This window comes from Stenella coeruleoalba (assembly GCF_951394435.1).
Source record: "Stenella coeruleoalba genome assembly, chromosome: 7".
Lineage (NCBI taxonomy): Eukaryota > Metazoa > Chordata > Mammalia > Artiodactyla > Delphinidae > Stenella > Stenella coeruleoalba.
The window spans coordinates 76,349,683-76,364,127 of record NC_137153.1 but is presented as its reverse complement, the minus strand read 5'-3'; the positions used below and the strand labels follow the sequence as shown (position 1 = coordinate 76,364,127).

Below are 14,445 nucleotides of genomic sequence, written 5' to 3'. Positions count from 1 at the left end.
AGAATAAAGAAAAAAGAAAGAAAAGAAATGAAGACAGCTTAAGAGACCTCTGGGACAACATTAAACACAACAACATTTGCATTATAGGGGTCCCAGAAGGAGAAGAGAGAGAGAAAGGACCCGAGAAAATATCTGAAGAGATTATAGTCAAAAACTTCCCTAACATGGGAAAGGAAATAGCCACCCAAGTCCAGGAAGCGCAGAGAGTCCCATACAGGACTCTAAACCCAAGGAGAAACATACCGAGACACATAACAATCAAACTGGCAAAAATTAAAGACAAAAAAAAATTATTGAAAGCAGCAAGGGAAAAATGACAACATACATGGGAACTCCCATAAGGTTAACAGCTGATTTCCCAGCAGAAACTCTACAAGCCAGAAGGGAGTGGCATGATATACTTAAAGTGATGAAACAGAAGAAACTACAACCAAGATTACTCTACCCAGGAAGGATCTCATTCAGATTTGATGGAGAAATCAAATGCTTAACAGACAGGCAAAAGCTAAGAGAATTCAGCACCACCAAACCAGCTCTACAACAAATGCTAAAGGAACTTCTCTAAGTGGGAAACACAAGAGAAGAAAAGGACCTACAAAAACAAACCCAAAACAATTAAGAAAATGGTAATAAGAACATACATATCAATAATTACCTTAAACGTCGATGGATTAAATGCTCCAACCAAAAGACACAGGCTTGCTGAATGGATACAAAAACAAGACCCATATATATGCTGTGTAAAAGAGACCCACTTCAGACCTAGGGACACATACAGACTGAAAGTGAGGGGATGGAAAAAGATATTCCATGCAAATGGAAATTCAAAGAAAGCTGGAGTAGCAATACTCATATCAGATAAAATAGACTTTAAAATAAAGAATGTTACAAGAGACAAGGAAGGACACTACATAATGATCAAGGGATCAATCCAAGAAGATATAACAATTATAAATATATATGCACCCAACATAGGAGCACCTCAATACATAAGGTAACTGCTAACAGCTCTAAAAGAGGAAATCGACAGTAACACAATAATAGTGGGGGACTTTAACACCTCACTTACACCAATGGACAGATCATCCAAAAGGAAAATTAATAAGGAAACAGAAGCTTTAAATGACACAATAGATGAGATAGATTTAATTGATATTTATAGGACATTCCATCCAAAAACAGCAGATTACACTTTCTTCTCATATGCGCATGGAACATTCTCCAGGATAGATCATATCTTGGGTCACAAATCAAGCCTCAGTAAAATTTAAGAAAATTGAAATCATATCAAGCATCTTTTCTGACCATAGCGCTATGAGACTAGATATCACTTACAGGAAAAAATACTGTAAAATACACAAAAACATGGAGGCTAAATGAGATGTTACTAAATAACCAAGAGATCACAGAGGAAATGAAAAAAAACCTAGAGACAAAGGACAATGAAAACACGACAATCCAAAACATATGGGATGCAGCAAAAGCAGTTCTAAGAGGGAAGTTTATAGCTATACAAGCCTACCTCAAGAAAAAAGAAAAATCTCAAGTAAACAATCTAACCTTACAGGTAAAGGAACTAGAGAAAAAAGAACAAACAAAACCCAAAGTTAGCAGAAGGAAAGAAATCATAAAGATCAGAGCAGAAATAAATGAAATAGAAACAAAGAGAACAATAGCAAAGATCAATAAAACTAAAAGCTGGTTCTTTGAGAAGATAAACAAAATTGATAAATCATTAGCCAGACTCATCAAGAAAAAGAGGAAGAGGACTCAAATCAATGAAATTAGAAATGAAAAAGAAGTCACAACAGGTACCGCAGATATACAAAGCATCCTAACAGACGACTATAAGCAACTCTATGCCAATAAAATGGACAACCTGGAAGAAATGGACAAATTCTTAGAAAAGTATAACCTTCCAAGACTGAACCAGGAAGAAACAGAAAATATGAACAGACCAATCACAAGTAATGAAATTGAAACTGTGATTAAAAATCTTCCAACAAACAAAAGCCCGGGACCAGATGGCTTCACAGGCGAATTCTATCAAACATTTAGAGAAGAGCTAACACCTATCCTTCTCAAACTCTTCCAAAATATAGCAGAGGGAGGAACATTCCCAAACTCATTCTACGAGGCCACCATCACCCTGATACCAAAACAAGACAAAGATGTCACAAAGAAAGAAAACTATAGGCCAATATCCCTGATGAACATAGATGCAAAAATCCTCAACAAAATACTAGCAAACAGAATCCAACAGCACATTAAAAGGATCGTACACCATGATCAAGTGGGGTTTATCCCAGGAATGCAAGGATTCTTCAATATATGCAAATCAATCAACATGATACACCATATTAACAAATTGACAGAGAAAAACCATATGATCATCTCAATAGATGCAGAGAAAGCTTTCGACAAAATTCAACACCCATGTATGATAAAAACGCTGCAGAAAGTAGGCATAGAGGGAACGTTCCTCAACGTAATAAAGGCCATATATGACAAACCCACAGCCAACATCGTCCTCAATGGTGAAAAACTGAAACCATTTCCACTAAGATCAGGAACAAGAAAAGGTTGCCCACTCTCACCACTTTTTTTTTTTTTCAGTAGGCGGGCCTCTCAGTGTTGTGGCCTCTCCCATTGCAGAGCACAGGCTCCAAATGCGCAGGCTCAGCAGCTATGGCTCACGGTCCCAGCCGCTCCGTGGCATGTGGGATCTTCCCAGACCAGGACACGAACCCGTGGCCCCTGCTTTGGCAGGCAGACTCTCAACCACTGTGCCACCAGGGAAGCCCTCACCACTGTTATTCAACATAGTTTTGGAAGTTTTAGCCACAGCAATCAGAGAAGAAAAGAAAATAAAAGGAATCCAAATCAGAAAAGAAGAAGTAAAGCTGTCACTGTTTGCAGATGACATGATACTATACATAGAGAATCCTAAAGATGCTACCAGCAAACTACTAGAGCTAATCAAGAATTTGGTAAAGAAGCAGGATACAAAATTAATGCACAGAAATTTCTGGCATTCCTATACACTAATGATGAAAAATCTGAAAGTGAAATTAAGAAAACACTCCCATTTACCATTGCAAGAAAAAGAATAAAATATCTAGGAATAAACGTACCTAAGGAGACAAAAGACCTGTATGCAGAAAATTATAAGACACTGATGAAAGAAATTAAAGATGATACAAATAGATGGAGAGATATGCCATGTTCTTGGATTGGAAGAATCAACATTGTGAAAATGATTTTACTACCCAAAGCAATGTACAGATTCAATGCAATCCCTATCAAACTACCACTGGCATTTTTCACAGAACTAGAACAAAAAATTTCACAATTTGTATGGAAACACAAAAGACCGCGAATAGCCAAAGCAATCTTGAGAACAAAAAATGGAGCTGGAGGAATCAGGCTCCCTGACTTCAGACTGTACTACAAAGCTACAGTAATCAAGACAGTATGGTACTGGCACAAAAACAGAAAGATAGATCAATGGAACAGGATAGAAAGCCCAGAGATAAACCCATGCACATATGGTCACCTTATCTTTGATAAAGGAGGCAAGAATATACAGTGGAGAAAAGACAGCCTCTTCAATAAGTGGTGCTGGGAAAACTGGACAGGTACATGTAAAAGTATGAGATTAGAACACTCCTTAACACCATACACAAAAATAAGCTCAAAATGGATTAAAGACCTAAATGTAAGGCCAGAAACTATCAAACTCTTAGAGGAAAACATAGGCAGAACACTGTGTGACATAAATCACAGCAAGATCCTTTTTGACCCACCTCCTAGAGAAATGGAAATAAAAACAAACATAAACAAATGGGACCTAATGAAACTTCAAAGCTTTTGCACAGCAAAGGAAACCATAAACAAGACCAAAAGACAACCCTCAGAATGGGAGAAAATATTTCAAATGAAGCAACTGACAAAGGATTAATCTCCAAAATTTACAAGCAGCTCATGCAGCTCAATAACAAAAAAACAAACAACCCAATCCAAAAATGGGCAGAAGACCTACACAGACATTTCTCCAAAGAAGATATACAGATTGCCAACAAACACATGAAAGAATGCTCAACTTCATTAATCATTAGAGAAATGCAAATCAAAACTACAATGAGATATCATCTCACACCGGTCAGAATGGCCATCATCAAAAAATCTAGAAACAATAAATGCTGGAGAGGGTGTGGAGCAAAGGGAACACTCTTGCACTGCTGGTGGGAATGTGAATTGGTACAGCCACTATGGAGAACAGTATGGAGGTTCCTTAAAAAACTACAAATAGAACTACCATATGACCCAGCAATCCCATTACTGGGCATATACCCTGAGAAAACCATAATTCAAAAAGAGTCATGTACCAAAATGTTCATTGCAGCTCTATTTACAATAGCCAGGAGATGGAAGCAACCTAAGTGTCCATGATCAGATGAATGGATAAAGAAGATGTGGCACATATATACAATGGAATATTACTCAGCCATAAAAAGAAATGAAATTGAGTTATTTGTAGTGAGGTAGATGGGCCTAGAGTCTGTCATACAGAGTGAAGTAAGTCAGAAAGAGAAAAACAAATACTGTATGCTAACACATATATATGGAATCTAAGACAAAAAAAAATGTCATGAAGAACCTAGGAGTAAGAAAGGAATAAAGACACAGACCTACTAGAGAATGGACTTGAGGATATGGGGAGGGGGAAGGGTAAGCTGTGACAAAGTGAGAGAGTGGCATGGACATATATACACTACCAAACGTAAAGCAGATAGCTAGTGGGAAGCAGCCGCATAGCACAGGGAGATCAGCTCGGTGCTTTGTAACCACCTAGAGGGGTGGGATAGGGAGGGTGGGAGGGAGTGAGATGCAAGAGAGAAGAGATATGGGAACATATGTATATGTATAACTGATTCACTTTGTTATAAAGCAGAAACTAACACACCATTGTAAAGCAATTATACTCCAATAAAGATGTTAAAAAAAAAAAGTACGACTAATAAGAAAATAAATAAATAAATAAACATTAAAAAAAAGAAGTTCTTCCAAAGCTGTTTGTTCCTCCTATTTCAGGGAATGATCCACCAACCTACCCAGTTACCCCAGCCAGAAACTTGGATATTTTCATTATCTTCCCATTTTCACCCATAAAACTCATGAGGCCACTCACTACAGTAACAGATGCTAACTAGACTTATTGTGATGACCATTTTGCAATATATACAAATATCAAATCATTACGTTGTACAACTGAAACGAATATAATGTTGTAAGTCAATTTTACCTCAGTTTTGAAAAGGGGAGCTCCCTGAAAACAAGGACATATTTGAACTACTGAAATATTCCTAAAGAAAAGATGTACCATTCCATATGTGAATCACAAAAATATCTCTTCTAAATGTGGCCGGTACAATAAGAGATGAAAGAACTTAGAGAACTGAGACTACCTGAGAGAGGACGCTCTCGCTTTGGAATATCACTACTTAAAAGAACCATTGATGCCAATAAAATAAGGAACTGAACGGCTGTTTGTCAACCTTTAGACTGTGACAGTCTCCTCTGAAGACAGACCTCAAGAATGAGATGTGGCAAAAGTGGGCAGAAGGAATAGGCTTGGGGTGATATGTTAGAGTACAACAAACAATTTTTCATTGGAGTCAGCCACCTTGTAGTTTAAATTTCAATGTCTCCTTTCATTATCTGTGCTGTCTTTGGGAAACTAACCTCTCTGAGTTCCAATCCCCTCAACTCTGAAAAGATTACTGATCTTCCTCTTAAAGGGCTGTCATGAAGATAAAATTTAATGTATGTGCCTGCTTAACACAGAATGGGTGTTAACTCTCCTCTCCTCCCTTTCTAGGGCTTCCCCCCACCTCCCATATCTATGATGACCAGGGGAAAAGGGGAGGCAAAGTTGACTCACCATTTATCTCAATATGCAATGTACAAAATGCTCTCAAGCTGGAAAGCTAAATGCATTTCCCTTTATTCACAACTCAAATCTTTACCCATATGATCTCACTGTCTGATATCAGCTCAAGCTCATTCCAAATTCCACCTCAGTTCCTCCCTCTCTCCCTTACGAGAATACCAAAGCTCTACAGTCTCTTCCTCTTTATCATTCCTACATCATTCTCATGTCTCCAAATAGCCTGCCAACAAAGACATCCTCTTCTTCTTTTTTTTTAATACATATTTATTGGAGTATAATTGCTTCGCAATGCTGTGTTAGTTTCTGTTGTACAACAAAGTGAATCAGTCATATGTGTACACATATCCCCATATCCCCTCCCTTTGAGCCTCCCTCCTACCCTCCCTAACCCACCTCTCTAGGTTATTGCAAAGCACCAAGCTGTTCTCCCTGTGCTATGCAGCTGCTTCCCACTAGCTAACTATTTTACATTTGGTAATGTATATATGTCGATGCTACTCTCACTTTGCCCCAGCTTCCCTCTCCCCACCCCACGTCCTCAAGTCCATTCTCTATGTCTACATCTTTATTACTGCCTCACCACTAGGTTCATCAGTAGCATTTTTTTTTTTTTTTTTAGATTCCATATACATGCGTTAGCATACGGTATTTGCTTTTCTCTTTCTGACTTACTTCACTCTGTATGACAGACTCTAGGTCCATCCACCTCACTACAAATAACTCAATTTTGTTTCTTTTTATGGCTGAGTAATATTCCATTGTATATATGTGCCACATCTGCTTTATCCATTCATCTGAAAGACATGCTCTTCTTACTGGCTTAAACTCATTCTAATTCTACTGCTTCAAATAATACTACTTCTGCCAATTTGATTCATAACATGCACATTAGACAATCTCCCTATTTCTTATTATTTTAATAAAACATACTCTCTTCCTGTTCAGTAAGACCCATCCCTAGGTATTCAATTAAAAATAAATAAATAAATAATATTGTGCTTTGTAAATGGTGACCTTGAGAGGCCATAAGACTGGCTGACCTTGCATATATCACATGGTACTTGTCTGCTATTAATTAAAGGGAATTTGGATGAATTATGATACATGCTTATAGGTGACAGAGCACTGAGCTCCAAGGGGATACTTCCAGGGGAGAGGGTCCAGAGAGAAGTTCCAAGGTTCTAATATGAACTCAACAGAGAAGCAGCTCCCCCTGCACAACCTTGTCACCTACAGCCGAAAGGTTTTCTGATCCTTCCCAACCTATAGGCTCTTCTACCACAAGAGGTCATGCTTGCATCTATTTTACAGTGTCCTATAAATTGATTCTGCTTCTCTTCACCAGCATCTATATGGCATTGCTTAGCTAAGCTGGTACATTAATCTTCTTAGATGCAAAAAACCAGCTCATGTTCCAATTAGATCATTTAGGCACCAGTCATCTCTACCCTGGGCCTGAAACATGTCTTTTTCTCTGGCATCTCTGGGCTCTTTGGAAGTATAGAATTCTGAGTTTCCAGGGATCTCAAGGACATCTGGACAATGGCTTCCTCCATGGTGCTGTGATAGATGAAATACTGGGCTGTCTGTTTAGATCATCTTATAATACAGAGTGGGCATCTCTATGAGGTAATTGTTCTAAGAAGCAAGTAAAGAATTCAGGCAAAAGGGTAAATACTAAAACTTTCTATTTGAGAAGCTAATTTAGGAATTGCATGTTTATTATGAAAGGTGGAAATGGGATCCAACTGCTTCAACCCCTTCTCCCCTTGTGAGATATAGCATTAAATGGAGTCAGCCTGTGTTCCAGAAACTGTCAGTGAGAAGGATGTTGGAAATTATGACAGAAAAATTACTGATGTGATACAAGACATAGAAAGAACACTAGATTAGGAGGCTTTTATTAGCCATAAGACCTTAAAAAATGATTCTGAGACTCAAAGTTTCCCTAACTTTATAATGTGGGACATGGGATAGAAGATCTAAGGGCACTCTCTTAAAACTCTTATTTTGTGATATGTCAAATAATCGAGTGATCACAGTACACAGAAAAATTAAAAAAGAAATAAGTGAATAATATCACTTTAATGACTCTTTCTTGATCTTTTAATAATCTCTCATTGTCTTAGAATAATTTCTAGGCTGGCCTAGAGTTATAAAGGAAAGTGAGTATCATAGGATACTCCTGTTTCCATCTTCTTCTATCCATTGTAAATAGTATTTCACCAAACTGGACATGAGAGCTGTCGAGGGCAATAATAAAATCTTGGTGAGCACACTCACTGCCCAAACCTTTCCCCTAGTTTCCTCCTGTATTCACCTCCTAGACCTTCTGGTACACCCCTTAGCAGCTCTCTTAGTGCCACCTTCCTCTTTGTCTTCCTCAAGTTATTAATACCTTTAAAATCTCAAAGGGACACTGTTTGCAAAACTTTTTATTTCAGTTACTTGACAAATTTATAAGTGTAGAAACTTCAAAAATATGTTTAAAAGCCAAAAGGCCTTTTGTTCATATTTTTAGTTCTTCCTTTCTCTGATATGACTAAAACAACAGAAGATGCCAATAATATTATTAGTTATTTTCCTTATTAACCAGACTGGAAGCTTATTATTTAACTAATCAGAGGAAGAGAATGAGAAATAAAAATAGGGTGGGGGGTACATAGTAATAAATTATTTGAAATGTAAATGGGGGGAAGGAGAGAGAGATAAAGATAGAGAGACGGAAGAAGATGAAGTGATAGAAAGAAGAAATAAAAGAAGTAAAATCTAACTCAGAGGCTATCTCCACTCTGAAACCCAGACACCCTAGCAAAATTGACAACCGCTTCCTCAGGGCTCCCCAGTATTTTTTTTTTCCCATCGTTTTACTAAGTGTGGAACACACTGTATACTAGTTGCCTATGCATCTTTCATCTACTGTCATGACTACCTTGAGGTCAAGAGCCATGTCACATTCATCTTTGTAAAACCAGTGCCTGTTTATATTCCATAAATAAATGTTGACTGGAAATGAAACTTCCAACTGACGGGTGTGATTTAAGATTCCAAAGGCCACCAAGTTGGGGCTGCCGCTCTGCCTTATGCTTATTCTATAGCTGCCTTGTTTACTCAGAGCCTGAGAACCTTTCCTAAAGTTTACATTTGCTGGTACTGCTCACATAAATTTCTTTGGTTCTTATCTCAATGCTCTACAAATCCTCCCCCTTGCTCAGGATTCCCAGTCAACAAGATTCATTAAGCCTCTATTGGTTGATTATTATGTTAAGGGCTTCAAAGAAGATGCAGCAGATGTAAGCTGCTCTTTAGGAAGCTCACGATTTAGAGAGGTTGAGGGTAGAATTCAAAACATCTGTGAAATATATGCATATTAATTCTATAAACCTGAAGACTTTATTGTCTCTCTCCTTCCTTCATTCCCCGGTCTACATAAAATTTTATTCTCATTTTCTACTTTTTAAAAATTCCTGAATTACTAATTCCCCAATCTCCACTGTGCTACTTTCTCATCCTATACATTTCCAAACATCTCTAATCTGGCCAGTATTTTAAAAAGAATGTGTGGAATTGAATTGTTGTCACAGAATTGAATCACACTCCAAAATGATTTTTCAATGGGCAGAAATGAGTCCCTGCCATGACAATAATCCCCACCTAGGGGAGCTCGAAGTGTAATATTCATTCTAGTGCTACCATGGAATAACGCTCATTTGGGTACCACGATCAAGTGATGCTTATTTTCATATTATACAGAAGTTAGAATTTAGTATTGTTTAGTACTTACTATTTAGCTTTATTTAGTATTGACTATTCAGTAATGCTAAATAGATTTGTTTAGGAGGTGAAGAAGTTAATATGAAATATCAAAGCCCGAAGAATTCAACAAGATTTTCCAAAAAGCACATTTGCAAACTCTTCCTTTGTCCTTTTTCAAAGTCAGAGATAATAATATTCACGTGAAGTCTTTGAACTCTGAGCTCACCTTCATTTAATAGTCTATATTCCCATTTAATCATATTATCACATTCCCAAACCCTATTTACTTTTTCTTTCTTTTTTTGTTTTTTCTTTTTTTTTTTTTTAAGCGGGCAGAGACATCTCTCTTAGACCTTCATCTGGCCTCAGAAGAGGAGGCCACGGAGTTTCAGAATATGGAAAAATCTGTCCTCTTATGAACACAGCTGTGTGGAATCACTTACATTGAAGTCATACAACACACCAAAGTTGGCTGCTGATGCCTCTTCAGCTCTGGGAACCGTTTTCCTAGGTAAACTGCCATATGGCAAACCCCAGAGGTACTACATGGAGAAACAAAGAAAGCAGTTAACAATTGGAAACAAAGTCTGAGGCACACATGTGATCACAAACAGTTTTGTTTAAAAGCACTTCTGAAACTTTTTCATGGGGACTCTGTGGGTCTCTATGTGGGGTCCCATTTTCTGGGAATCGACTACGAAATCCAGAGTTAAGCACAAAGGGAATGCTAAGGACCCTGCATTCTGACTTCCGCAGACCACCAGCAGTGGAGCCAACCACGTTGCTCAGGGCTTGCTGGAACCCGACTACCCACCACCACCTCTAAACTGGTCTCATTTAGGAGGTCTGGAAAGGAGAGAGGTGGCCTTTTGGGGATTATAGTGTTCAAGAAAACCGTACTAAGCACTTCTTCATATGGGAATACCCCTCAGGGGTGGGGTGGAGGGAGAGTCTCTCCTTCATGTGAAGGAAGAGAGGAGTAAAGAGCATCACTCATACCATTAGAGGGTGTCAACTAGGCGGGAAGACTATACCCTGACTGTCATATCTGCTTCACCACTGATTCAGGTTTACCTCCCCGATCTTGTGCTACCAGATTAAAGAGATATGATTAAGGGCAGAGCCAGCCAGAGACGGGACAAGAGTAGGGTCATACTAGGAGCACTACTGAAAACTGGAAAAAAAAAAAACCCACCCCTCTAGCCCCAGGGCAGACACACGGTTGGCCAAGCAGATGCTGCTTCTTGTGAGACATGAAAACATCCCTTCCCTGGGGCTGGGGCCAAGGGAGGAGGATGAATGTGGATGGAAATTTGGGTGCAGAACTTGACTAGGCAAGGGCTGCAAATCAGCCCCTGCTCCTTCTCTCCACACAAACTGCATGGCTTCCACAGCAGCCCCTCTGGCTTCCTGAGACTGAACAGAACAGAGGGTGGGTTCTACTCAGACTATCTTTCCCCAGAGTTGGAGGCCACAGAAAACGGAGAAGACCAGGGTCTCCAGTTTGTACAGTGACACAGGAACTTTGGGCAAAAGGGCAAATGCATCAGAGGAATGCTGAGTGAGGCTGCTGGGTGGAGGCCCCTGAAAAATGTAGCATTGTTGGCAGGAGATGACGAGTCCTGCCCTCTGCTGGTTCTATAAAGTTAGCATGCAGGGAGTCCAACCTCTTTTGTTCATTTGCTGGAGTCGTAATCAATGCCCAGAAAACAGGATACACCTCAACACCTAACACAACCTGTAAAAAGCATCCCAAACCAATACACTTCCTAGTTCTAGGAATACACCTAATGGAACGCATATTAGCTCCCTCCACTACACATTAGGCATCTGCAATTTCCTAAAGTTAGACTGAATTCGCTACAACCTTTCATTTCCTCCACAAGGAAGCAGCATGCTGTGGCAGGGAAAGAGTAAATGCAGCTGATAAAGCTCCGCGTATACCCTGCATCTGACACTGAAGAGCATCAAAGTAGCTGGTGATGGAGTTTCAGATTTCCTTAGAGAGATGAGCAAAAACAAAGCCGTTGTTAACTTGAAATAGATGAACACATACACTGTGCTGCATTGCCTGAAAGTTCTGCTTAGGAGATGGACTCTACTTATGACCTTAGGAGTCTGAGGATTTCTGATCTATGTCTACTGTCTTCTACGAGCCAGATAGCCATAGAACCCCCAGAATTAGCTCAAAGATTATAAAACTAGCAAAATAAGGTGCAAAATCTTGTTACAAAAGAAGAATCATGGGTCCTCGTCCCGGATCAGCTTAAAAAAAAACCTCACCCTGTGGTATTAGCTAAGTCTAATAAGCATTATGTGATTCAGTTTCCATGTTTTTTTAAATGGAGAAAGAAAAACTCTTCTATAGTCTACTTTATAAATTTGTTGTGAAGCTCAGTAAGTAAAAGAAAGTGTTAAGTGCTTTGCATTGTTAAAAGCTGAAACTCATTATGCATGTAAGGCACTAGTAGTATTAGTATTATGCTTGTGGGGAGGCTTGATATAAAAGCTGGCCTTGATTTTAAAAGATGGGGATAAAAAGTCACTCAAAACAATTAGTTTTGGCTGTTGCCAATGCTGTATTAAATACATTGGCTTTGAAACACTGGTACCTGGAAAGGTCCTTTGTAGGTTAAACAAAGCCTCCCAACTTCTGTATGATAGCATCCAAAGAAGTCAGAGTCATTTAACTTCTCATGGGTAAGTCCACAACCTCAGTGTTGCTTCTTGGTCTGAGTTAATTGAATCTCCCCCCTCCCCCGACCCCAGCTCAGAGCTTTGTCTTCTTCTGCAATCTGGACCCACTATCAGTTTTACTCTCCTCACTGACCTTGGTCTTAAGAGACCCATGGAATGGGGCGGGGAGGGGGGGGTATCTTATTTTATACCTGGAAAAATTTGCTCACTTTGTGTTTCTTCAGATAGAAAAGCTGGATGCCTTGAGTTGCATTAAGTAATGTCTCTTTCAAAGCAAACTTGGCAAAATAAATGAACTCCCAAGATGTCAAAGTCTTCCTCTTGAGCAATTAATATTTGTGCACAGGGACCACCTTGGGAATCTTTCCACAGAGAAATATTCATTTCAACATACACAATACACACATTTCATATATGATTTCAGGAGGCTCACGTACCCTTTGGAGAAGGATTAGGACCTGCGGCTCATGGGCACCATTTTGAAGATTAACCTGGTTACAAATACTATGACTCTAAGAGCGTAGGTGGCTAGATAGTCATCTTACTCTTAAGGAAAAGAGTTTTTTTTAGTAGAGTGATTGCAGAAGAAGCTTGTTTCAGCATGTTTTGTAAACTGGAAGTCAGAATCTTACCTCTGGCAACATGATAAGGCTGAACGTCAGGATAAAGAGAACCATATTTACTCCATACATCCATCTCATGAAGAGGAAGTATGAGGCCACTGATGAGCCAAACTGACCTATTCAAAAGAAAATAAAAGTTTGGAAGAAAGGTCAAAACAAGACAAAAGCCACGTCTTGGTGCTTTTCAAAATAAGTCTTCTCATTGCAACACACGGGTTCTTTTCTTTACAGGCTCTAGCATTTTCTTTTTCTATCCAGAAGGAGAAAATGTTAACATGATGGAAGTAGAGGTAGCTGTGTAGAATGACTACATCTTTAGAATCCATCCAAGAGAAAGCTGCGTTTTGCTTGGCAGCTAGGATTGCTATTTGAAGAGCCCATCTTATTCTTTGAGTTAACACAGTTAAGTGAACAAAGGTATATAAAGTGGTTATGTCACCGAGTCCAAGCTCCTACCGCTCGCTGCAGGACAGGCCAATAAATCGAGAGATGAGGTGTTGGGGCAAGGAATAACGACTTTATTCGGAAAGCCAGCAGACCGAGAAGATGGTGAAGTCATGCCCCAAAGAACCATCTTGCCTGAGTTAGAATTCAGGCTTCTTTAATACGACAAGGGGAGGGAGTAAAGCCAAACATTTCCCGGTTCCATCCAGCCTCCGAAGAGGATGTGTTCATTTCTCCCTTCCTGCAGTCATTCACAGGTGGGCCTGGTCAGGATGTCTCCCATGAGCTAAACAAAGGTATTTTAGCTTAGTGCTCATTACCTGGAAGGCAGGGTTCCCCCAAATGGGCCATTATGTATAATTTAAGCTTATAGGTAACATCCCTTTAGTGATTACTGTAATAGAATTCAAAGGTTCTTCCCTATTACAGTTACTACAATGCCTGGCCAGTAGTTAGCATCATTCTAATTATTTTGATAGTTACTGAACTTCTTCCTCCTTTTTCTCAAGCAACAATGTTCTTCTCAAAAAAGTTTACCACATCTCTTATGGACGGTTATCCTATACACCATCCTGTGCTGTTCTCCTGTGTAAATGGCATTTCACAGGTAGTATAGAAGCCGAAGTCCATTTACTCTTCACATATTTATCTTCTGCCAGGAATTATCTTAGATGTGAAACACAATATCAGAGACAGGTTGCTGCCCTAATGCAACTTACGTTTTAGTGAGATGTGGGAACAACAAATATGCAATAATTTTAAAAGAAATAAAGAAATATACATTTATCATAATACATATTATATTACATTATATGTACGTTTGATATATGTAATATTATATATCATCTATTACATGTATATATTATGAGTATTACATAGTATATATGTATGTTATATATGATATATATCATATAGGTGTGTATTATATATGTATATGACATATGTATTATATATTTATACATAATATATATC

The 14,445-nt window shown here is 38.8% G+C and overlaps 1 protein-coding gene across 7 annotated transcripts in view; it reads right to left on the bottom strand.

The window, feature by feature from the left end:
- Positions 1–14,445, bottom strand: part of TMC1 (transmembrane channel like 1) — a 387,898-nt gene that overhangs the window by 50,069 nt on the left and 323,384 nt on the right. For all 7 annotated transcript variants that reach the window (XR_013829012.1, XM_079925955.1, XM_079925956.1 and 4 more), the window contains 2 exons: positions 13,039–13,145; positions 10,153–10,251 (listed from right to left, as the gene is read on the bottom strand). Coding sequence is in view for 6 of the 7 variants with exons in the window: in XM_079925955.1 (XP_079782081.1) it covers positions 10,153–10,251; positions 13,039–13,145 (206 nt within the window). In the remaining variant the exon portion in view is untranslated. The remainder of the gene's footprint in view (positions 1–10,152; positions 10,252–13,038; positions 13,146–14,445) is intronic.